The sequence below is a fragment of the Pseudochaenichthys georgianus genome, chromosome 13 (assembly GCF_902827115.2).
Source record: "Pseudochaenichthys georgianus chromosome 13, fPseGeo1.2, whole genome shotgun sequence".
NCBI lineage: Eukaryota > Metazoa > Chordata > Actinopteri > Perciformes > Channichthyidae > Pseudochaenichthys > Pseudochaenichthys georgianus.
The window spans coordinates 16,789,254-16,814,957 of NC_047515.1; the positions used below are offsets into that span (position 1 = coordinate 16,789,254).

Here is a 25,704-nt window from a genome sequence, read left to right on the forward strand (position 1 = left end):
TATCTAAAGGGTCAGCAGAGTGTTTAGTCAGCAGGTCGGTTTATGTCCTCTGCTTGCAAGTATCTTCCCTGTCAAAGTGCTGTTGAGAAAGACAGTAAAACCCTACAGGTGCTAACTGCATAATCCACTTGTAATAACGTCATAGAATAATGCATCTGATATGTAGCCTTGCTTGCTATAATGATAAAAAAGACTGCTGAACTGTGGGTTAACTACACTTTTTCTTCAGGACAGTCGCCAGGAACCGGGTGTAAAATAAAATAAGCCAGCTATATAGCAGGTAAGATCAAATATAAATGTTGAGTTGAGCTGAGAAGCCCAATGTGAGTATATTTTGAAACCTTGGTTCCGCAAATACAGCCCAAGAACAGACTATGATAACTAATGATATGTTCTGGTACACTGTATTGTAAATGCCCTCCGACAGTATGTCATGTGTTGTACATGTTATATCTTGCAAAACTTGACTAACTAACTTGCCGTTGAAGAAAAAAAATCTTGTCATAATTCAACTAGATTTCAGTACAGTCAGCATCTGGATGCTTTTTTACTTCATTACTTCAAATAAAAGTTTTTTATTTTTTATTATTCAGAAATAATTTTAATAAACAGATTTTATTTGAAGTAATAAAAGAGAGCAGTTATGATCTTTATCATCTCCTACTGCTCTCAAGCAGAGCCAGCACGAGTGTGCCCAGACGTTAGTCAGGACATAGGGGAAGGTAAACATCCTGACCTGTTACTCCATCTGTCAGCATAACACAATGCAAACACATACACACGGGAGGCTGGAGTAAATAAACCAGTGAGCAGAGGCCAGACAGACAGCTACTACACTTTGCCTTACATCTCGTCCTGCCACTGGTGGCCCTCGGCTTCCCTCTGCTCTGCTTGAAGGAGCCCAAAACATCCCCAACCCTAATGAGAGGCTCTCCAGGAACATCTTGGCAGTTTTTACTGACAGACGTTTGCTAGCTGCCGTCTGTGTTGGAACTGACAGAACTACGGCTCATTGAGCATGAGATTCAAGACCTTTGCTTTTGGCATTTGCTCTGTGAAGACATACAGAGCAGCATCTGGGCATTGATGTGGAGGAAGAGTGTTAGACATGTATGTGGATTATAGCCTACATTCATCTTAACCCTAAATAAAAGACGCTGTTTAAAAAAAACCTGAAACTTTGAAAGTACAGATGCAAGACAAATGGAAAAGTTAGAATGAACCATGAATGGAAAGAAAGAAAAAACATAATATTATTTGAATGATTGTGCCTAATCTAGTTCCATGTATAAACGTACATAATCGTATCAAATTCTCATACAAGAATACATATTCTACACATATGGATCCAAACACTGTATGATGCATAATGCATGTGCGCCTTCAAAAGTATAAAAGACAATAAAGATATTCCTGCAGAGCATATTTGTTTCACCAATCTACTTCCTCTGTATAATAATTAAATATAATCACATTTAAAAAAACAACAATGGAAAACATATTAGTACAACATTTTCTTAAACTATGCCTGTATAACATTTCCAAGCTTACATGGTGCATAGCCACATTGGCGTTGTTGCTGATGAATATTATATGATTAAAATGTCTAACCCGTTGACTTATTGATAGATAATAAAGGGGCTGCAACCTTAAGGCAAGCTATTTCTCAGCTGTACACCCTGTGAGTCTGAGACGTTTGTGATGGAGAGTCATATTACAGAAGTCATCGATTAGGAGCATTCATTCTGGGTTGCAGGGACACTGACAGCTTGTCACACTAACAGAATGGTTGTCACATCAAGCTATGGATGGCATTCCCACGGCATCGTGTTAAAACAGGTTGCAAGTCAATTTGACATAAATAAAATCAAATGTGGCCTAAATACATTTTTTTATATTATGATGTGCTTTTAAAAATGAGTCAGTTAAGTTATGCGATACAAATTGGGAGAATGCTTTTTTGTTTATTTTATATATTATTATTGACATGTTGTTGTCTATAGGTGGGTAACAATGCATTTAACTAAATTACATTTCTATAATACATATCCTTCCAGAACATTTTGATAAATGTCTCCATCTCACTAGTTCCAAATAGTGGATTAAGGAATAACATTTAAATTATTATGGACAGTCTTTTCTAGACTGGGTTGCCTTATTATTCCTAAATATGTAAGATGGGAAACAAAAAAACATATGTGGAAGCTCATCTTGTGCAGCAGAGTAGAGCAGAAGTAAGGAAGATGTGTTACTTATTATTTTATAAGAGAATCTCTCACATCTTATGAAAAAACAACATTTTGTCTGCATATGAGGACTATTTTTTAATCGACACATTTCAGTTTAATTAACTGAGACTGTCCTTGGATTTGTTTGATGCCAAAGGCTCAAAAGTTAAAAGAAAACCATTGCTGAGTAGGTCCCTAGGTACTTGATGTTAATATAAAAGTAAGGGACACATTGTTACTCGTAAAGAAAGAAACATAATGTGGTTTATAAAAAGTAACACCAATAACAATACTGCTAAGCACTTTCCAGACATAACAATCAGTGATGCAAACACAGGTATGGTGAAAAAAGAGAGAACTATTCGAAGCAGAAAAAAAACAGCGTAGTATACCATCTGACAAAGGCCTGTGCTATAATGCTTCAATTAACTGGCTATTCTTTATAATATACTCAGATCAATAGGAGACAGAGATGTTAAGTTATAAATCAAGGGTTTTTATTATTATTTACAGCAGGGGTGGGGAACCTTTTTCCTTTCAATTTTTACAACATCCTCCGAGGGCCGTACAAATTATTGAACTCAACCTCTGCTTAAAAAAACTAAAATCACAGCCCATTCATTTGGGCTTTCTTTCATGCTGTGCAAAGAAAAAGCAACCTCTTAATCCAGATATCTTACCATGACTCGCGCATGCATGCACGTGCACAGTTGTGGCATGACCACCAAAACAGAAATATATGGACACAAGATGTGTGCAAATGTATTTAGTTTCCTATCCATGTGATCATGATTTAAGTGGGGGGCGGGGGGGACCTAACCCTCCTCTAGGGGGGTCCGGGGGCAAGCTCCCCCGGGAAGAGTTTTTTGTTAAATATTGAAGTTAAAAGCATCAACCTGGTGCACTTTGAGAGCAACATTAGGAGATCTATGAATACATCTTTCAACACCCATATGAAACAGAACTGTAAGCAGATTTTTCTTTTTGGATATTTTACAAATCACTCCCCTTTGAAACTATATTCTTGTTTTTTTAAACAACTTTTTTGTTGCTGTCATATAGTATTTCATACCTGTTTTTCATTTAGTCTCTAATATCAAGGTGTGCCTTAACCTCACTGAGCTGAGGTTATTTGAGCCTCTCAAGAGAGCTCTCCACCTGGTTGTAGAAAAGCTCTTTACATTTGTTAGCATAGCTAGCTAACCAGATGCTAATAACAACAGATCGCCAAAGTGCTGTGCTTACAACTAAAGACACAGCCACGCAAACACTGCGGCATGTGTACGGCTCCTTGTGGTATAGGCCTACTGCAATTTTTGAAGAGCTGGAGCGGCTTCCGGTGCTCTCCGTCAGCACTCCTTTCTGACGAGACATATATAACGTGAAGACACGTTACGCTCGTGTTGTGCTCAAGGAACCTGTCCTTGTCCAGGAAAAACAGGCACTCACTTGTTTAATTATTTTGCGATCTAGATGTCTTCTTCTTTTTTGAAGTGAGAAGTGTTTTGGGAGTGAGTTCCAAAGGGAAGGGGCAGCGATAAGAGTGAGATACTGAACATTATGTAGTATTTTATTGTTATAGTACAGCCTTTTTGTCTAATATTTAAAAAACATTAGAATATGTTGACTGAAGTTACAATTCAGTCTCACCTCCAGAGGCTGTCCATGAATGCCATGGCACACAGACAAAAAAAAACGAATGGCAAGTTATAGGAAAACAGCCGCAGTCTGGCTCAATTGTGGACTTTAGCAGTCAGCGCACATTTCAACCAAGTTAAACAAATGAAAACTTGGTAAGCATGTCACATCGTGATACACTTGTGACCTTGTGTAACAGCAGACACACCACTAACACAGCAGACCTCTGTTCACAAGCTATCTGATTGGCCCAGGATTAAACAGCATGCAGTGGCAGTGGTCCTACAAAAACTCCCGACAGGAAGGAGAAGGAAAGCTCGTCCTTATCACGTCTGCAGTTGGCCTTTGGGTTTGCAAGGGTGCCAGATAATATCTTGTCCAATCTCCGGCAGTTACTCTGGGTGACACAGGCCAGGCCTTTGCTCTGTCACGAGCTAGCCTGTTGTCAACCGAAGAAAATACCCAGAAACCCTACCTCAACAAAACATTGCAGTTTGTTATGTTGCAATTAAACCGTATATCCACAATCCATGGAATAAGTAAGCAAAAATAGCTGCACTAACTTGGCTTTGATGTATGTTAGGCTTTTTGGTGTTTATCTTGCAGTTTTATAATACATTAGTATAGCTTTTAGGTTTTAGGTTTTCTATGGACAAAAATACAAAAAGTAGAATATAATACACATTAAGAGACAACAGATATACCAACTAACAAATACAAACAGTAAAACGTGTTTGATATTTCAAAAGAGCCAGAGAAGTTTGAAAGCTATCTGAAATGTGATCATCTCCAGAGATACAGCTGAGCCTCAAAGAACACGGATGACAATCATTATTTATTTAGCAGATCTATTGCTCTTCCCCTTGAAATCTCTTCTTCAGATATCACTAGCGTGTTTTGATTATCTGAAGCCATCGTGGATGTTATCTTGTTTTCCAAATGTATTCCCTGCTTGTATCTTCCAGCTGAGGCCTGCTGGTTGTTAGGCAGAGCTGGGACGTTACATTAAACCTACAGGATGAAGATAAAAACATGAATCTCTTTTAATGAATAATTAATTAGTGAAGTACTCATGAATCATGTATAGATTATCTAGTGCATATTTTATTAATAGAATTGTGTTAATTTACTTGCAGAGAATAAAGCAAGGATTAATCTTTGTATTAATATTAATGAGGTATGCGGTGGTGGGAGATGACTGCAGTGTAAAGTGTAACCAACGGATGTTTCCTTCATAAATCCAGCAAATCTAGTCTAATATTGCTTTTGTTTTAATATATAAATACAGGGATAGATAAAGAGATAATCTGCTCAGCATCAACTCTTAAATTCAAATAAAACCAAATACCTTTGTTCCTCTTTATGGAAAAAACTAATCTGTAAGCAACACTACATTATGGGGCATTATGGGAAGGACAGGTGTAAAACGGAAGAAGTTAAGGATGACTTAGTATTTCTGTACTGTATTTCCATCTGGTCTAACGGACATCTGGATGCTGAGTAATTTAAACCTCCTCCATGAAGGCCTGCAGCACAGGGACCTCTGTTACGACTGCCCCTGTGTACCCCATTTCAAGCCATTTCCCCCCACCTTTTTGATGTTGTCACTCCCAATCTATTGTCGCCCCGACACACAAATGAAAGGCTTGTCCATGTGTGGCAGCTCATTTTGCTGGCAGGTGGAAAACAATTAGACACAGCAAATAGAGGCCGGAAGGGGGGGAGTGACATGAAAAGCATGGAACAAAGTTGCATATGTGGTCAGGAGGGTTTGTGTGAAAGCATTTCAAAAATAATACACTTTGCTGTGGCGACTCATTTCAGGCTGCCAGGTTCCATTACGGGTGTGAGCGGTGAGGGCGACAGGGCCGGGCACGGTGTGGCGTGAGGCCGCTTCTGTTTAATCTGTCATCAACACCCTGGAGACCCCCACCCACTCAGCTGTCCTCTCACCACATACTCCTCCATCTCTTCCCCTATTCATCAGGCTCACCTCGGCCCAGCTCAGCTCCGCAGCATGCATACAAAAAGAAAGGAGGCCCCATTGTTCCCCCTGACTCAGTGTGTCCTCTGCCGCCTCTCTGGGGGCTGGCAGTGATTATACACACACACACACACACACACACACACACACACACACACACACACACACACACACACACACACACACACACACACACACACACACACACACACACACACACACACACACACACACACACACACACACACACACACACACACACACACACACACACACTCACTCACTCACTCACTCACTCACTCACTCACTCACTCACTCACTCACTCACTCACTCACTCACTCACTCACTCTCTCTCTCTCTCTCTCTCTACCTAAACACAGGAGAAACTGGATGAGTTTCTGTTTTATGATAAACCAACTCAAATTACTTTCAGCAAAAAATGTGATCATCCAAACGTTATCAACCATAGGGGACAGGGATCAGGGGCTTGAAGCTTGAAATCCCTGCAGGAACAGGTTTGTAAACTTTCAAATCCAGACAGATTACTGTGTGGGTTTATCTAATCCAGGAACGTAAATAAACCGCAGCAGTGCCACAATGCTTCAGAGACCTTTTCAAACACAGGAATCCCTTGCCGTGGGGGATGAATACAATATAAGTGGCCTGCAATGAATAATGTGTAGCATGCTATTTAGGAGCCATTAGTGGTATTCTGGATTACTTAAATAAACCCAGAGGATTATCATCAGCATTTTACAGTCACTTGAGTGATATCATGCATGCACACACACAGACACACACACAACGCATGACATCAAAGCTTTCCTCAGAGAAATGTAAACATCATAGAATGATAGTCAAACATTTAATAATTACTTGTCTTGTTTTATGTCATCTAGGTCTGTGTTTGGTTTTGTTAAAGATAGCCTCACAGATTAAGAACAATAAATGTCTTTATAAATGTCATGTTCTTATATGTTGTATGTGAGGGACTGCAGATGGAAATGAGCTCAAAGCTAAAATTGCCCCTGTTCAAATAAACGATTCAATGAAAATGAAATAAAATACTCAAGTATAACAAATGTTTTGTCTAAACTAGATTCAACATACGTATATTATGACTTTGAACTGTGGCTTAATCCGGCTTAATTTCTCTACACCTCCAGCAGAGGGGGGGGGGGGGTCCTCACTGTTGCAGAAAGACTTCCTCTTGAATAGAAGTCTACGAGAAAATTACCCTCACTAGATTATTGTGATTTGGATTAAAAACATTTACTCTTGTATTGTGTGTTTTTTTATCATTAAAGTCGCCTAAAATGTTTTTTCAGGATTTGGTTGTATTTAGCATTTTTGGTTGCAAAAAAAAAAACGAGGATGGTCAAAAAGCCAAACCTCGAAACCATTGTTGACGAACCATTAATAATCACTCTGACGGTATGTGTGATTATCCCCCTTCTTATATAGTCTATGCCGGTTTTAACTTTATGCCTCGTTTAGTTATTTTTAATCCAGAATACATATTTACTGTGATGAATTTGCAAACTAAAGGGTTGTGTTAATTAATTCTCATTCAGAAAATGTATTATTAGCCAATGGGATTCTGGAAATAAACTGAAAAGCAAAAGCTAAGGCATGAAAAGGGTCGATGTACAGTCTACATCAGGGGTGTCAAACTCAAGGCCCGGGGCCAAATCCGGCCCGTGACTTCATTGTTTGTGGCCCAAAAGAGCTTGCAAAGAATATAATATCTTTATTATACGGTTACACGCCGATTTACAGAAGCACGTTGCCCATAAACTACATGTCCCACAATGCATCTCAAATTAGACTTTTTTCTCAGAATTTGACTTTCTTTCTTCAAAATATGTTTTTTCTCTCAGAACTTGACTTTTTTTCTTCAAAATATGCATTTCTTCTTTGAATTTAACTTTTTCTCAAAATCTGACTTTTTTTTTAAATCTTACTTTTTTTTCAAAATGTCAGTTATTTTTTTTTATTTGGACTTTTTTTCCAGAATTTGGCTTTTCTTTTTAAATCATTTTGTGACATTCTCACTGAAGTTATTACCCTATCCGATAATAATCCAATGCAGAGGCAATAATGTAATATATTTTATATATATTAAATATTTATATATGTATGTTTATATAGTCTTGTAAACTGGCCCATGATGCTAATGTGGCCCGAGATGAAATTGAGTTTGACATCCCTACAAATATTCTAAAGATCATGTAGATCTTTAGAATATTTGTAGGATATGGCTAAAACTCCTCCAAATGTGATTTTGGGCACAAGAGACCACCACACACTGACACTTCCTCACCTGTCAAAGGAGTGGAACTGCATGGGCAGCATGGCGTGGGCCTGGGGGTTTGCAGCAGGGTCCGGGTAGGACAGGGGCTCCAGCCCAGCCTCCAGGCCCTCAACTGGAGAAGCCACCAGGCTTTTCAGAATCTCCTTCACATTGATGCCCTTTTTGGGCTGGCTAATGCTGATGATGGAGGAGGGGGGTTTCAGCAGCGTTTCAGAGTCAGACAGACTCTCCTGAGACCTCTTCACCTCTGAGGACAGGGTAGATATGAGCACTCCTGTGCTGTGCTCCAGATCAGAGCCGTTAGTGATGCTGGCTACCTGCTCCTCTCCGATACCAGAGTCTGTGTGGGGAAGGGAGCTCTCCAGGTGGAGGTCTGATCGTGCAGGGTGGTCTTTACTGCTGTCAAATGCTAGGGGGGTTTCTGTGGAACACACACACACATACAGAACTTTATTACAAATGTTCATTTTCTTTATCATATTTAATTGATTAATCATTAAGTAAAACAATTCAAATTTTTGTTTTATCAACAGTCCAATAACCTAAACTCATTTACAATGATTTCATACAGATCCTCAGATTTGATGCTTTTACTGCTTTAGTGAGTTTAGGGATTACAATAGTCACTAATTAAATCATCTTTTAATCCCTGCGCTATATTTATGTTAACATATTGTGTACCTTTTGTTATTATAATGTGTGATGCATGCTTCTTAGGTAACATTAAGCTGTCTTTGGCTCTTTTCTGCTGTAACAATGCAAATGTCCCCTCTAATAAAGGTATTCTGATTCTGATTACTCATATTGGTAATAGATATTCTTATGATATGCCATGAGAAGTAACATAGAGATTAGAAACCAGTAAACTAATGCCAACGAATACAACTTTATTCCAGCGCTAGCTTTATATTACCTAGCCAAGAGGTGATTTGTGCCCACGCAGCTTCTTAGAACTCTCTCCAGAAGCTCTGATCCTCTAGAGATTATCTCTCTGTTATTCTCCTTCTATGCTAATAAAACATAAATCCTTTTATATCTTTATCTTCCTCCTGCCTTGAGCCCTGGAAGCCTTCTATTTAAAAAAGCTTTGAAACGCTGATGCAGGAGCCAGCTGCTCTATTATTCTGTACACCGCACCCTTCTATGTACATGATATGTTGACTGTGAATCTGTACCATTATGTCTCTTCATACATTGAAACTGTATTAAGTATAAAGCAAACAACTGTTGTCTTTTTCTCCCAGAAACCTGCACAAGTTCCTTTGTAGTCTGACTTTGGTCATTTTAACCCATTGGGTACCTACAGTAGATGCAAGGCCAGCTGTATTAATATTCATCACATGCCCTGTAATGAGGTCAACAGGGCCTGATTTAGCTAGCAAGTCGTCTGGCTTCCTGGTCCATCACACAATCGTCTGCCACATGCCGCCTGGAAAATTCCCCTATTTTTCTGGTGAAATGTATGAAGGCGTCAGTGTGCCTCTCTCCTTCCAGCAACCTCTATGATCCCATTCTCCTCTGGTGGATTGCTTGCCTAATGGCCACTGACAGATGGGGCTGAAAATAGCAAGCCTGGCTCCACTGCCCCAAAAACCCACAGTTGGCCAGCATGCTGCCGCTTTCCCATCTCTCATCTTCTCTGTCTTTGTTCTCCATGTGTTCCGGGCACTTCAAATTACACTTTCATATTTCCTTTGGCCTCTCTCCTCTTCCTCTTGTTTCTTTGATTCGCTTCACCCTTTGTCTGAATGGAAGTTGATAAAGTATGCTCACTCGAGCATCTCATAATAGCAAGTTGGCACTGCAGCAGTCATTGAGTTAAACCTTTTTAGTTTCCTTTCATGTGAAATAATGTATGATTTATGACCTGAGGCATATATTATCTTTGGTTTCACGGAGAACGATGATGCCTTTTCAAGTTCATAACTAGCATCTCCTCAGCTTCCACATTTAATTCTGTGCAGTGCAATTAGCAGAGCTCATGAATTAATCATAGGTGAGCCAGTGGAGTGCAGGCAGGATATTCCTGCTATTTTACTGAATGAGCTCTGAGCTCTGGCAGCAGTGCATTAGAGAGGAACGTGGACACTCACCATTCATTTATATCAGACAAAGTCACAGACAAGATTTATGAGCAGAAAGAATGGATGTAAGAAAGGAGGGCGCAGCTGTCAGCACCTGTGCTGGTTGGTGAGTTGAGCTCCTGACGCATGCTGCGACCTGATTGGCTTATTCTGGCCGTCTCACGCTGGGGCTCCAGGATGTCGCGGTACTTGGAGACCATCAGGACAGAGATGAAGTACACCACAGCTAAAGCCAGGAACTGGGCTTGCTTACTGTCATCCTGCAGAGAGGGATCACAAAACGGTGATGTCACTTTCTATTCAGAAGACCTTATTTCACACAACCCATTGCTGTGGCCTGAAATGCTTTCTCTGTGCACCTTGCATAAAGAAGGGAAACACATTCAAAGGTCTGACATCATTCTCAATACATTCTATCTGTTTTACCTGATGATTTGCCCATTTGTCTGTCAAAAAATTGCTACTACTTGCAGCCAAGTCAGGGGTCATGCCGTGCATATCCACAGACTGCACACACACACACCCACACACACACACACACACACACACACACACACAGAGGAGCACTCACCACATCACGGAAGACCACAGCGCGAAGCCGATTGATGTCCACATCCTGCAGGAGGCGATCAGGGTCCTTGATGGGAGACAGGTTACTAGGGTTACTCTATGGCTGTCTAAAGCAGAAAGACAACACAATATGACATGCTACTTTGTTTAGCTTATTCATCTCTATTATTTTTCTTTTGAAGAGTTCAGAATATTGTACATTTTTAACCAAAATATCTGCCGACATTTGTATGTATGTATGTATGTAAGAGATGCTTAGAATAGGAGAGGTTGTGTAGAATCAGTGCAGGTCTTATGTTCCCCACGGGGCAAAGTGTTTAGGTGTAAATTGATTTGTTTTGTGGGCACAGATACCAAACATCCTACCTTGTTGCAAGTCCCAGCGTTCTGTAGGATTTCCTGAGTCTTGTTGTTGCGAAAGGAAGACTTATTTCCCCTGTCTCTGTGTCTCTGCCTGCATTCGAGACAGTTCCTAACAGCCACACAACACACTGCACGTACACAAACACACACACACCCACACAGCATGCAAATCAGCTGTCATTTAAGAGTTAAATGGTAATTAAATGTTGATAAGATGCATGCCTTCTTTAAATGAATCAATTATCTCTGATGATTATTTGTCTCCTGCTGCTGGGACAGAGACAAGGAGTTCAATCAGCAGCCAGACTGATTTCACACCAAAGCCAGTGACGAGGAATCGTATGTTTGCAAGAAGGACACTGAAGTCTGGCGGCTATTTCCCCAACCCCCAGAGCACAACTTGAGTCAACAATCCGGCAAACACTCGGGCTCACACACACACACACACACACACACACACACACACACACACACACACACACACACACACACACACACACACACACACACACACACACACACACACACACACACACACACACACACACACACACACACACACACACACACACACACACACACACACACACACACACACACACACACACACACACACACACACACACACACACACACACACACATACCATGTATACATCACTTCAGGGGACATTACATTGACTTACATGCACTTCCTGGAGAGTATCCTAACCTTAACCATAACCAACACATGCCTAACCCTAACCTTTACCCTTACCCTTACCCTAAACCTAAACCTAACCAAGTCTTCACCCTAAAATTAATGGTTCCCCTCATGGGGACCTCCATTTTATCCCCATAAGGGAGGCGAGTCCCCACACGTGACTGTGTAAACAGATGTAGGTCCCCACAAGTATAGTAATGCTAGGCCACACACACACACACACACACACACACACACACACACACACACACACACACACACACACACACACACACACACACACACACACACACACACACACACACACACACACACACACACACACACACACACACACACACACACAGCCACGGGCACAAACAGATATAGACCACTCTCACGCAAACAGACAAAAGAGACATACATTCACACATTTCCTATGATCCAAAATGATGATCCTTTTTGCTGCGTTAAAACCCTGCACATCGTCCAATTTTGTAAACTATTAGCAGAGCACACCCAAATTAATTAGCTTTGCTGATCAAACAGAGGATTTTGGGGGATTAGAGGAATTATCAGTGTGTGAAGAGAATACTGTCTTGGCATTTTCTAGCTCGTCAATTTTCCAGTGTGACAGGAAAAAGAGGCACTCCACCTCACAGAGATACTGTTTTACTGTCTCACTGCACTGGCTATCATTCACATCGGCAGCGACAAACATCCAATCATGATCTCACCAAGTCTGAGGCACTGACGCATCAGGCCGCCGGAGGACATGTTCTTCTCCGCCTCGATCTCACTGAAGTTCAGGGAGCTGGAGAAAACCAACACGTCTACCATCACCATGAGACGGGACAGGAAAGTGATGGCCGTCTCAGAGGACATGCCCTGTGTTGCCTCGATGTTCTCCAACTCCGTCTTGCACAAGCAACAAGGAACACACAAGTTAGATAAAACAAAAGTGGAAATCTCTACCACATTCATCTCTTGTTGTATCACAGATAGACACAGTGGTGGGTGCTGCTGTATTCAGGACAGTCAGTCGGTAAAAGGTCAGGAAGAGGGCAGCAGGGGTCATCGTTGTTACCTTAGAGTGAGTAAGATAGACTTTTATTAATCCCTCATGGGGAAATTGTTTGTCTGCATTTGACCCATCCTAGTGTTAGGAGCAGTGTGCTGCCATTTTGAATGGCGCCCGGGGAGCAGGGGAACGGTGCCTTGCTCAGAGACACCTCGGTAGCACTTTGTCTTGCCGGGACTTGAACAGGTGACCTTCCAGTTGCCAAGCCAAGTCCCTATCTACTTCGCCACCACCGCCCCCATAGGTAGTATAGGTTCTAGTCTCTGAACAAGAGGAGATTATATTTAAAATTGTTTAAATGTAAGAGTTTAATATATTACTCAAACCACTAGATACAATATCAAAGCACTTCCATCACTGCCAAATCAAAAAAACATTAGAAATAGAATAATCCTAATAGTGCTTTTTATACAAATTCGTCCATGATTTAGCTCAACCACCACTTGTACCCTATAACCATTACTACTTATGTCAATAGGGGGTGTTGTAAAATAAATCTCAAAATACTAGAAAAAAAAGCCTTTATGCTTAATCTGGCTTTTTGATGATGTTATTTATTTCCTTTTTTCCAGATGACCAATATAGATACTTTTTTATTAGCTCTTATTTTCTTCGTGTTAACATGGGGAGGTTTTCTTAGGATATTTTGTGAGAAGGTTGCTGATTGAAATACACCAGAGGGATAGAACATGTTTAGATCTATTTAATGAATATTTAGCACACAACTGTTGTGGATTCATAATTAAAGTAATTTAAAGATAGAAATGTAATAGCAAAAATTATAACGATGGCGTGCTGACTAAATAAACAAATTAGGATAATTAAAATCTATTTTAATTTAAGACTGCAATTATTATTTGATAATTACAGAGTATCAATAAAACAATCATAAATGACACACATGGAGGCTCATCACAACATGTTCATAATGTCCTCAACATTACTGTGACAGAGTTAAGATGAGCCTAAAGGGAGCCCCAAACACAACACATATGAGTCATAAAGCTCCCAAAGTCTATATTAAACCACCACTAGATGGCAGTGTCCCCCCACAGAGAAGACAGTGAGGTGCACTTACAGTGGGAGAGGTTGCCGCTGAGAGAAGCGGTAAGATCCCTCCACAGGCGATTATGATGTTGTCTGCCATTTGTGAGATGAGGTGGATGGTGTTGTGGACAAAAATAATGTTCTCATTGCTGTTAACAAAGTCCATGACAGATTTGGTGGAGTGGCTGTAGGAGTAGACGGGAGAATACAATGGGGTTATTATGGGAAAAAGCATTTTATTTCTAATTGTATAAAACATATGGCAATTTTACTGTGCAATAAACTAAACCCGTTCATAGGCAGCCAGCAATACAATGATATGTTGCCTCTGATATGGAAGGGTAATCATTGTCGCACTACAAGCATCATGCTCACCCTCCCTTTCAAGCGCACATAAAGCGATTCACACACCTCCTCCAGACATGGACGTCACTCTCCAGCGCAAACAGCAGGTCGGTGAGCAGTCTCTGGTGCATGGCTGACCATTTGAACTCTGGGATGCGGAACATGGTAGTGCGTGGGCCGGGGCTGAACTGCCGCCGCTGCTCCTCTGTTAGGGGCGCCCCCCTGAAGCCAATGTCCGCACATAGGTCCCTGTCCATCGAAGAGGCAAGGCGGCCGTGTAGACTCTGATGGGAGACAACAATCAATGACAAACTTTTAATTAGGCATTGCATAAACAAACACGGTCCATCATGAGATCAGAACAGTAGCATATCCTATTCTCCTCTAAAGATCAATAGTGCAACCCTAATGAGATATAATGCTATTGTCATACTAATCATTATTTATGATGAATTGCCTAGTTAAAGTGATAACCTATGTGTGCCTGTGGTTAAATAAAAAAACACAACAAGCGCTTATTAAAACATCCAGGTATACGTTGATTGAGTCAGCAAGCTGATGCCAAAAAAGTGCGATAAGAACATGAGCAATCAGCAATAGCGAACAAAAGGTTTAAAAAGAAACCCTGCCTCCCAATGGCCCTCCATCCCAGTCAGGTCACAGAGCATGACCTCTGAGAAAGAGCTCAGCTCATAGGAGAGGAGGGGAGCAAGGAACAAATCCCAGGACATTGTTGTAGAATAATGCTCTGTCTATTTTCTCCCCTCCTGTTAGATCAGCCAACTATTCCAGCAGCCCACTTTCCTGAGTCTCAGAGGGATGACTCGTGATATGCACCAGGCCATCCTGTCCCCATTACAACCAGAGCTGAGGAAGGGAATTATCTCTATGGGTCAGATGAAATGAAACTGTTCACAAAAGGCATCCTGACAATTGCAAACATTCTCCCTCCTTGCTTTCCACTCTTCAACCTCGACGCTGCATGTGTTCATGATCGTCTGTTGTTCTATTTCCCTCTGGCAAAGCTTCGCAGGCATTTTGAATCTTATGAACTCAGTGAACTTTTGCTTTTTCAGAACATTTGAAAACGTGCCTTTTTCTGTTGGATTCCATTTTAATGAATGATAAATAATCAGACCGACCTGTGTGGTGGCTGTCGTCTGAATCTTCCTCGCATCCTTGTCTCTGCCGTTGTGGGATCCCTCTGTGTCCGAAGTGTTGCTTGTTGTATCTGCTGCACTGCAGGTTTTAAAAATGGAGGAGTTTCTTTCAATTTCTGCTCCATCTGTACCCTCAGTGACCTCTGGGCTTTTGGAAGAGGCTTCATTCTCAGAGCCAGTCACAGGGCTGATGCCCTCGGTGGCTGCCTGTAGTTCAAACTCATCGTTCTCCAGGATGCTGGGTAAAGAGCCAAGCTCCGAGCGGCCTGTCATGTGGGCAAGAAGGCCCAGCTCATCACTGGCACTGGTGTGGACTCTGGACTGTGTGCTTGGCAGGACCAGAGGCTCAGCTGTACTCACATCAGGCAGAAGCTTGTCTTCCATGCTGCCTGCCACCTTGCCAAACAGAAAGTTGCTGTGAGGGATACTGTCCTTGTCATCATCTAGAGTAATGAGGGGGGGTGCATTGTGGTCATCCACGCTGCCCCTGAGCTTTTTTGCAGCAGCACAATAAACACTATCCAGCAGAGAATCCACTTCCACCAGTGCTCCATTCTCAGATACTCCCAGAGTTTCTATGTCGTCTAGCTTTACCTCTGTAGCCTCCACCTTCTCAGCCTTGATGTCCACCAGAAGGTCATGAACACCGACGCTGACTCCATCCACCGTACCCTCCTCATGCCCCTTCCCCTCAGCCAGCAGTATGCGAGAGTCCACACTCTCATAGTCCTTCTCACTCTCAGGTGTATTGGAGTTATCGTCCATTTCTCTGATCTCAACAACACCATTGATGCCAGAAGCCTGCGCAGATAGACCAGAGATGGTGCTGACAAAGCCCTTCTTTCCTTTTTTTATATTCTCCTCCTCCTGACGCTGGTACTCTTCATACATCTTAGCCAAGTACTCTTTATGGGCCTCGTATGTCACCTAGAAAAGGAGAAATAGCACAGGCAATGTTAGCCACACATGTATGATGCAAACGACTGTAAAGATCGTTTTTTGAAGAACCTTAAGAGTCAGGTTAATATAGATAATGTCTGCCTCTACAGCAGAGGTCAGTGTTTCCTCTTTGTTGCACAGTACAATACTGACCTTAGAGTGGGCTATAGAGAGCGTGTCCACCCACACACGCCATCCTCCCCACTCATACTTGATGGCATGGTACAGTAGAATACGAAATATGTTGTACACCATCTCAGTGATCTTCTGCTCGTCAGAGTTCTTAGGGTTGATGAAGCAGAGAGAAAACATCCAGTCCTGCCATACGGAGCACTGAAGCAGGCACCTGCAACACACACATCATTAAGGAAATACATACATTTGAAAAACTGCCAGATGTAAATCAGATACAACCAGTTTCAGTCATTTGAGTAAACTGTGATCCTCTTGTTTATAGCAAGTTTAATATGTTTCATTGATGTTGGTGGTAAATGGATCATTTCTCAGGACATTTTAGTTGTTGTAGACAAACACCACCACTGTCTAACTGCAAAAATATATTTTAATTGGCAACATTTAATCGGCAAAGCTTTATCTTACAATTGGCTTTTGACAACCTGAAGACCTTATGAAGAGGGAGTCGTTAGAAGTCTGCATTAAATCCTCCCTTACATTCTCTACATGTAATAGGAAGGCACACATACCAGTTATTCATATTAAATAGTTTTGATGATTTGGCCAGCGATGTATTCATTTGTTTTGTTTATATTGCAGCAGCTCCTCACAGAACAAACTGACAGCTAAGATTAAAAAATGGGGGCAGCAAGTGAAAACATTATTTATTTTTTTCATTTCAACAACTGAACTCGAAGGAGCACTTTCTGACTTGTTATTTTAAGCTAATTACAGTGTTGATAAAGGTCAGTGGTTTCCAAAGACTTCTAATTGCATTAGTAATATGTCTTAAAGAGAGTGTGTGTAGGAGTGGGTGGGTGGTTAGAGGGGAAAAAGACAGAACGCAGGAACGAACAACTGTCAGTCACAGAAGCATCTGCTGGAAATCAGGATTCTGCACCAATGTGAGCGTCCCTACATGAGTCTCTTACAAAATTATACAAGGAGGACCAAAATGTTTCTTTACTTGATAGCAAATAGCAAGATAATACACGGAGCGGTCGAGTAAAATGTGATTTAAGTTCTGCTCACCGTCTGTTCTCTCGGCTGTTACTGAACAGTTTGATCATGTCTGAAAGGAAGAGCCTCCGGACCTCCATCAGCTCTGTACTGGGGGCGGAGTTCTTCAATAGGGTGGCTACCACCTTGAGAATCACTGAAATCACATGTATGCAAACACAAATACACACACACACACACACACATATTGTCAGTTATTCCAGAGAACGGAGTACTTTAGAGAGTATACATGTGACACATCACAGGCTTACTTGGGTTCTGAATCTTGACGGTGGAGTCGGGCTCGGGATGAGGTTTGTGAACTACCTGTGTGCACACCTGCTCTGTCAGAATCTGGTTCGGGAAGAGGTGAGAAGACATAAGTCCCACTTTCACAGCAAAACAATGGTGAACGAATGTTGGGACATTTGAGAGGAGAATGTGTGTTTACCTCGTACAGAGTGTTGTAGACCGTCACCGACACAGTGTTGGTGTGCACCATGAGCCTCTCTCCCAGCAGAGTGAAGAGGCTGTGTGTGTGCATGATCTCCACCTTCCTCCTGTGGATACATACACACACATAATGTTAAAGTGGCTTGTTTAGAGCTCCCTAAGTCTGTGAAAGGATCAGTGAGTGTCGTCAGCTTGCCTCCCTATTCTCACCCTCAGGGAGTCGAGCTCTCGAGACAAGTGTCAAGAAGTGCCTGCTGCCATGAATTGGGGGAATTTGGTTGGAGGTGTGTCGGATAACAAAGTGAACCTGTCACTAGGAAAGGCTCTAAGATACAATATAGGCATATCATAGGTGAAGAGGTTCAAGTGTGACACATTTCAAGCTACAGTCAGCATAATGACTGGTGTCACGATGCTAAGCCTAGGCTGCCAATGCCTCAGGACGAGTTGGGAGCTAAGTCAATGTTTTCATTTTCTGCTGCAGAGGCTGGCAAATTGGACACTTAGGAGAAGAGGAGCATTTCTCTCAACTGTATGAATATTAAAAATGTTTTGGGAGAAAAGGGCAAACCGATGATTCATAGCCAGTGTATAGTGTATAGTGTAGCCTAGAGACTATATACCTTTTTTGAGGATACTCTTCAGAGTTAAGACAATGTTAATGAAATTACAAATATATAAAATAAACTAAAATAATATTTAATAGTTATACGGAAATGCAGAGAGAAGCATATTTTCTAAAATCACAAGACATAATGTAATATTATTTAATATTTATTACGCTTTGTCTTCAAGTTTACTTTAAGGTGGTTGAATATATGAAATGTTAATAAAGAAGTTTGAGCAATGCTTAAGTCATATAGCCTCTCATGCTTTTTCTGGTACTTTTTAGCACTGCTAAACATCACCTTACATCACTGAACTAATGAAAGAAAAATGTAATTCCCAAACTGAAGATACACGTTTCATTCTTAATAAGTTGCACTGGCTCTCATAGTGAGGAGGATTGTGCTTTAAAATGTATGAAAGCTGTTAAAGTGAGGGTTGAAGGCAGGCTCTCATGGAGCCCCTCGTGTCCCCTGAGGACAGAGGCCCTTCAATTGTGCCTGGGGCGGTCTAGTATGGGGTTATCTCCATCCATCCCTGCATCCCACATTTTGAATCATCATAAGGCATTTCCTCTTCTGTCCAATGTGCAGCAAACAGCACATTTTCCAGCTCCCCGTAAGAAGTATATTAATAATGTCACTCTGTGGAACAGTAACTTGGACCTTTTCCACTGTTCTCTTATGTGATTTAATGCATACAGGGCATGAAGCCATGAATTCAGGTGTTTTACAAAGTGCACCCTAATTTACCATCCTGGCATCCAGTCAAACGCTTTTCGGCTCTTATAATTGCGCACTTCTTTGAAAGAGTGGTAGGATCAGATGAATTATCGCCTGGATGTAAAGCTTGATTTATGATCAGTTTCACACCTATCGTAATATTGTTTATTTGAAAATGGCTGGTTAACGGACAACAATGGCGCAACAATATCAGTAACAACAAGATAGACATGTAACAGACTGCCATTTTCAAAACATGACACATCATTCATCTTTTGACTTTTTATTATGAAAACCACTTATGAGTGTGTCATGACACAGCCACTGCACAGCTATTGAAATGGATGACTTACTTGTGGCCTAAATGCTTGAGGAAGTAGCCAAGGACTTTGAGGGATTGCACTCGAATGCTTTCACTCTTCGAGGCCATGAGCTTGTAGATTACTCTGAAATAGACACAAGCAGGGAGAGCTGGCAACAGCACACTGTCTGGACAGAATACAATGTAACACTGATGATGAAAAGGCCCTCCACTGGTTGGCTGACAACCACTTTCCTTCAGAGTGAATTTACGTTAACATCGAATGAATGTCCTTATGAAGGCAGCAGCCTTTCCGCAATGAATATAATTCACAAGTAGAGCTACACTGTGCGCATTTATATTTGATAGGATGACATGGGGTTAGTTTGATCATCTGTGACATACTGTATAGGGATATCAATATGTTAATATTGTTGCTACATGCATAGGTTTGTTTTCCCTTTCGTTGAATTATTCATGCGTCACGTACTGTAGACATGTGGCAACAGCACTGGTGTTCGGTGTTCAGCTTTATTTTGTGAAATCACCTCTTCATTTGGTGCTTAAACAGAAAAGGGATTGAGTCTTCCCCTGGGAGGCTTACCGTATTCCATTTCTCTGGTCAAAGGCAGGGATCATGGAGGCTGGGTGCTCAGACATGAGGGCTACCACCAGCTGCAACACATCATGCAGATTCTCATCCTGCAGACAATCCAGGAGAGGAAGACAATGACGGATAGAACAATAGAAAAGGGGGCAGGAGAAGAAAGAGAATCATGTGTTTGTTCTTTGTTCACACTGTAAATGCAACTGCGGCAAAGACACAGTGCATGTGCCAGGCAATTGTAGAATACACCTGGGCCCCCGGTACACCTTCCAACAGTCAAGGAGCCGTGGCTGGTTATTGCACAATGGAAATGATGTTGAATGATGCATTTATCTTGCTGCTAAGTTTAAATGCTAAGGAAAAATATATATATATATTGCTGATAATAGAATGTGACCTTGTGGTTTGGTGCAGCAGTAAAGTGGCCCACTGACATACATTGAATTCACTAGGTGCACATAGACTCCTGTACCTCGTGCATTGTTAACAAATAGTTCAGGATGCTCTGCAGCTCATCCTCCTTCACACCTCGGTCCTGAAAGAAGAAAAACACAGAAAAACATGTTGAATCTTCTTCCTTGTTTTCTATGTTGTAAAGTTAAAAATTAGATACTTGAAACTATAAAAGCACATTAAGTGTTCTGGCCTCCTGATTTTTCATTTATGGGCTTAGTGTGGGTGTGTGATTTGTTTGTTCTTCAACCAAACAGATTGAAAAGCCAGATAACTTGCTTGCTTGGTTTGGTGACAGTATGTACACGCCAAGTGTGTTTTCTGTCCAATTTAAGAATTCCTTTAATTACTGCCTAGAAAACCTGTTACACTTAAACTAGAGAAAAGAGTTCAATATACAACTTAAGAAAAAGGTCTTACATGTGACAAATGTCTCATATTTTGTTTTGATTAGAATATCATTTATTGTTAGTAATATATATTAAGTACTTCAACTTATTTAGTAAGAAAAACTTGAAATTCAAGTTAAAAGTGATGACTTAAGTGGGTTAACGTTGTCATATTGATGGATGGACCTATTTCAAATAGATAAATGATCAAGAAATTACCAAAACTGAATAATGAATTAATTTCGTGTTTCAGCACAACTGGTTTTATTCCAAGCAGCCAAAATCAAGTTGTGTGAGGTTCTGCGAGGCATGAAGACAGGTGGGATATACCTTCAGGATGAGTTGCTTGAGGAAGAGAAGCATGAATGCCCGCAGAGAAACTATTTCTTTGTGGGTCGGCCTCGGACCATCTGTAGTTGGAGAGAGAAGCAATACATCTGAGAAAGTATTGGAACCAAATAAGATATCTTCAAATGTTACAGTCTCGTCTGTGATCTAAAGTACCCTCCTTTTATATATATATAGCTTTTTGATAATGACACATTTCTCTTTTTGAGCTGTAAAAAACTCAAACACTCGCAGTGGCGAACCGTGTCTATCACAACTGGACCTTCTGTAGACACACACACAAAACCACTGAAATGCGTAGTGCATGGTCCGAGAAGGACAATTAAATCAACGTAACAGTGTAATATTACAGATCAAGAACACAGATACGATTCTCATTTATTCATTTTATTTATATAATTAAATAAAAAAAATTGTGTTCCAGGGTATTCTCTGAATACCTTGAAGGCCCTGACGGTTCGCCACTGCAACACAGTGACATCTTCAAAGTATGTTTTGCTGTATCATTAGCTAGGTGCTGGTGCACTGGATTTACCCTGAATGTGTGTTTCTTTGTAAACCGAAACATGTGCATATCAACAATTTGTAGAATATATTTTACATAAATTCAGCATTAGACATTCGCAATTATTCAACCCATCCTTGAAGTATGTGTTTATCCCTCAAACCCAGGTAGCAACATAGTGCCCAGGCATCCAGCCCAAGGTCACACCTGCCCATCACTCTGACCAACAGCTCATTAAAAACTACCCAGAATGCCTCTGCCAACTTAAGGTCACTTTGGCTTTGCCGAAGTTAGCCTCACATTGCAATCCATCCCTGTCATGAAACTCATTCAACAGTGACGGGCCGAATGCTGTCAGCAGGTGTACGGAAGTCGTGCAAATACAGAAGAATGACAGAATATGACAGACGGCATTGATTACATGTCATATCACAGGGCTGCTTCTGCTGATGCTGTATTGGTGTGGGTTGCAAGGAATGTTGACTGGTTCAGATCCTTTTCAATATGCTGATTTTGTACCAAAAGGTGTCTGCAGGTACACTGAGTAAGTACACTAATAGGCTGCAGCAACAGGCACAGCAATACAACAGAGAGCTTTTCAGGCACACACACACCAGAAAATGCAGGATATGGCATACATTACCACTCATAACAATACAAACATGAATCCCCAGATTAGCTGCACTCTCTTTGCAGCACAAAGGCTCTATTCTGGCTGTAAAACCCAGCACATTTCTATTCAGCCTTTGCAACCAGCCAGGTATAGACACATGGACAACATATTTTTGCATTTGCAGAGGTATTAAATGACTGGGACGAAGACAGAAGCAAAAGCCTTTCAGGGGAAATTGGTCACTCTGCTCAATGCCTCTCCTCTCCTCTGATAAACCCTAACCTCCACCTTGTCTGGACACATGTTCATTTGAAATGGGGACAGGGCCATGATGACAGATACCCCGGTAACAGACACCTGACCATTCTGCCCGCCCAACCACCGGTCAACGTGATCAATGATGAGCCCCCCCGAGGTTGCATCCCGACACTGATTAATAGAGAGCGAGAGGAAAACCCAGTGCAGGGACAGAGACTGACAGTAAAGGGATGATAGGAACATTATTACCGCAGCCACTGCATCCAAGTTATTCACAACCAATTATCCTCAGCCGCTCTGCACAGCTCTTATTTCTCACTCCCATATTGCTTTACTTCCCACTTCCCAAGGGCACAACGTGAAAGACGTGATGTCCATGTGATTAATGCAGGAATCTTATTTTGGCTAATAACTGATAATAAAATCATGGCACACAAAAAAGCATTTGTCCTCTATACTTGCGCAAGCCTTTAAATAGAAAACGAGAGTAATTATGTTTTCAGTCCATGGGTGCTTTTAAATAAACAAAGGCTGATAAAATACTCTAATGAAACAAGTATTTTTAATCACAGCAGCTTTAATTGGTGTCCAGAATGCATCTCAGGTTGAACTAACATATGCATCGCCTGCTGAAACTCCTCTGTTGTGAGCATTTGGAGTATGCTGACTTTAAACTGCAATGACTAACATTTCATAAGACACAAACAGGGAAAAAGTTAAGGGAAAGAATAAATAATGAATGGCCTTCCGTCTTTCTCTCAACAACTGTTCAAATGCTCCCTCTAACCTTCATTTGATCCAGTGGATTGCCCAGGTGTAAATCTGAAGCAAGCCAAACCATTCCCTGACTTAAAGGTGGGGTAGGTACGTTTGAGAAACCGGCTCGAGATACACTTGTTGTTATATTCCATGGAATGCTCTTAACATCCCGATAGCAATGAATATCTTAAGTGCTTTGACAAAAAATCCATAAAAAATGTAATCTGTGGAAGCCGTAGTACTGTAAAAAGCACGACCAATCATCTAAAATAACTGGATGGCCTACCTGCCTGTCAGCCTTCCATCTGTGCACAAACTTATCTCGTGCCCTCATTGGTCATGTGCACGTTCGTTTGTGTTGGAGGAGGGGCTCTGTAAGGAAGTGGCAGATTTTTTCAGGCTGTGTATTTTCAAATTCTAGCGCACTCGAGCTGGTTTCTCCAAAATTACCTACCCCACCTTTAAGTAAACTCAGTCAATACAACAGATGAATTGATTAGCATGTACAGTAGACACGCACAAAAAGCATTCTCAAGCCTCAATCAGCCTCTGAAGCAACTACATGTTTGTCACTGCTCATTCTTTCCTGAAATGCATCTTGAATGGAACTTGGTGACTGGCCAAACATCTCTGACACCCATCTCATTACTTATTATTTAGTTAAAGAAGCAGGGCATAGACAGAGGCAAAGGGAGAGTGATAGAGATTGAGACACATTATGTGTTGGCTTGTGGCTACATATCACAGACCAGGAGAAGTTGACCAATAGGCATCTGGCTGCAGTGTTTCTGTGTATAACTGGATGATACATGGCTTTAATTTGATACCACTCTCTATTAAGACCTAGGGAAAGGGAGGTACTTCCAGAAACAGAGTGAGTAGCTGGAGGAGCTCCATTTTAAAATGTGTTCTCTGTCTCCCTATAATTGAACACTTCATTATCTGCTTGGCTCTCTCCCTCTTTATGTGTGTATTTGTTTGGTCGTTTGTCAGTTGAGAAGGACAGAGAGGAAACTTGCCTATACTTGGCTGCATCAGTGGGACCAGACCCACTCTGAAAATTACCCACAGCAGGAAGAGGATACATTTCAAGATATGGAATATCATTCTTGCCATTTTCCCAGGCCTTTACAATCTGTAGACTTTAACAACAGTCAGCTTCAGTTGCGTTTGAGAGAGGTATATTTTTGGAAGGCTAAACTAGCAAGTTACTTTAAGGAGTGATAATATTTGGCATAGCTAATGTACTGATGGAGTACAATATGTGTTTATCTTGTCTTTGAAACTATAAAAAGATGTCTGTGAGTGTGTATTAAAATCAAGTGTTTTCATCAAAATACTGCAAAAACAGTCTGTGTGTAAATAAAGACATTTCTGTAACAGCTACAGTATTAACTGTTTTGTTGAGCATTGATTCTTACTTATCCTTTTTAAATCTCTAGGTCTTTGAAATCAAATACAAAGTCAATTATTTACTATCAGATAACTACAGTGGTTATATGTGTCTCTGTCTAGACTCTTTTTTGCAACAAGTCCTCCAACTCATACGACCAAATGGGCCAATTGTTCAGGCCCTTATTACGACCAAATATGTAATTTGTTCAAGCGCTTAATACGTCCTATAATTACGTTTTAAAGTTTTCGCCCTCTAGTGCTCCCGTTGAATGCTAACGTTACAAATGGTCGTTTATTCACAAATAACCCTCTCTGTAAAATCCTAAATTGTAGGATAGTTTGGCCATTAAAACGCTTTTTGATTAGATTTCTAGCGAGAAGTGTATATTGTACTTTTAGAATCCACGTCCAGTCAATATGTAGGATCTATAGTTTGATAGATATTACGAAGATGATTTCTGCAGTACTCATCAACTAAAAAACATCAGTTTATCCTTGGTAATTATATAACATTTATTGGTTTAAATTGTGTACAATGCTTTTGTGTTTTTCCCATAGGTTTTTCTCTTTCGATTCTGAGAGACACCTCTCTTTTTTCAGAGGTTTTGATAGGCTAAAACATCGATTGTTTTAGCCGCAATGCATTTCGGGATATGGTGTTTATATGATATGACATCGGAAAAACAT

General features: G+C 41.0%; 1 protein-coding gene across 2 annotated transcripts in view; it reads right to left on the minus strand.

The window, feature by feature from the left end:
* The window catches only part of LOC117457231 (neurobeachin-like), a 223,104-nt gene that overhangs the window by 98,795 nt on the left and 98,605 nt on the right, over positions 1–25,704 (minus strand). Inside the window, exons 14-29 of one of the 2 annotated variants that reach the window (XM_034097171.2) lie at positions 21,470–21,549; positions 20,770–20,832; positions 20,295–20,392; positions 19,743–19,835; positions 18,060–18,168; positions 17,881–17,962; positions 17,642–17,765; positions 16,589–16,781; positions 15,479–16,423; positions 14,403–14,620; positions 14,023–14,176; positions 12,601–12,781; positions 11,186–11,310; positions 10,821–10,886; positions 10,344–10,509; positions 8,175–8,586 (exon numbers count right to left, since the gene is read on the minus strand). In XM_034097171.2, the coding sequence (XP_033953062.1) occupies positions 8,175–8,586; positions 10,344–10,509; positions 10,821–10,886; positions 11,186–11,310; positions 12,601–12,781; positions 14,023–14,176; positions 14,403–14,620; positions 15,479–16,423; positions 16,589–16,781; positions 17,642–17,765; positions 17,881–17,962; positions 18,060–18,168; positions 19,743–19,835; positions 20,295–20,392; positions 20,770–20,832; positions 21,470–21,549 (3,109 nt within the window). Of the gene's footprint in view, positions 1–8,174; positions 8,587–10,343; positions 10,510–10,820; positions 10,887–11,185; positions 11,311–12,600; positions 12,782–14,022; positions 14,177–14,366; positions 14,621–15,478; positions 16,424–16,588; positions 16,782–17,641; positions 17,766–17,880; positions 17,963–18,059; positions 18,169–19,742; positions 19,836–20,294; positions 20,393–20,769; positions 20,833–21,469; positions 21,550–25,704 lie in introns of those variants that run through there. The other variant, XM_034097172.2, reaches the window with a different exon arrangement.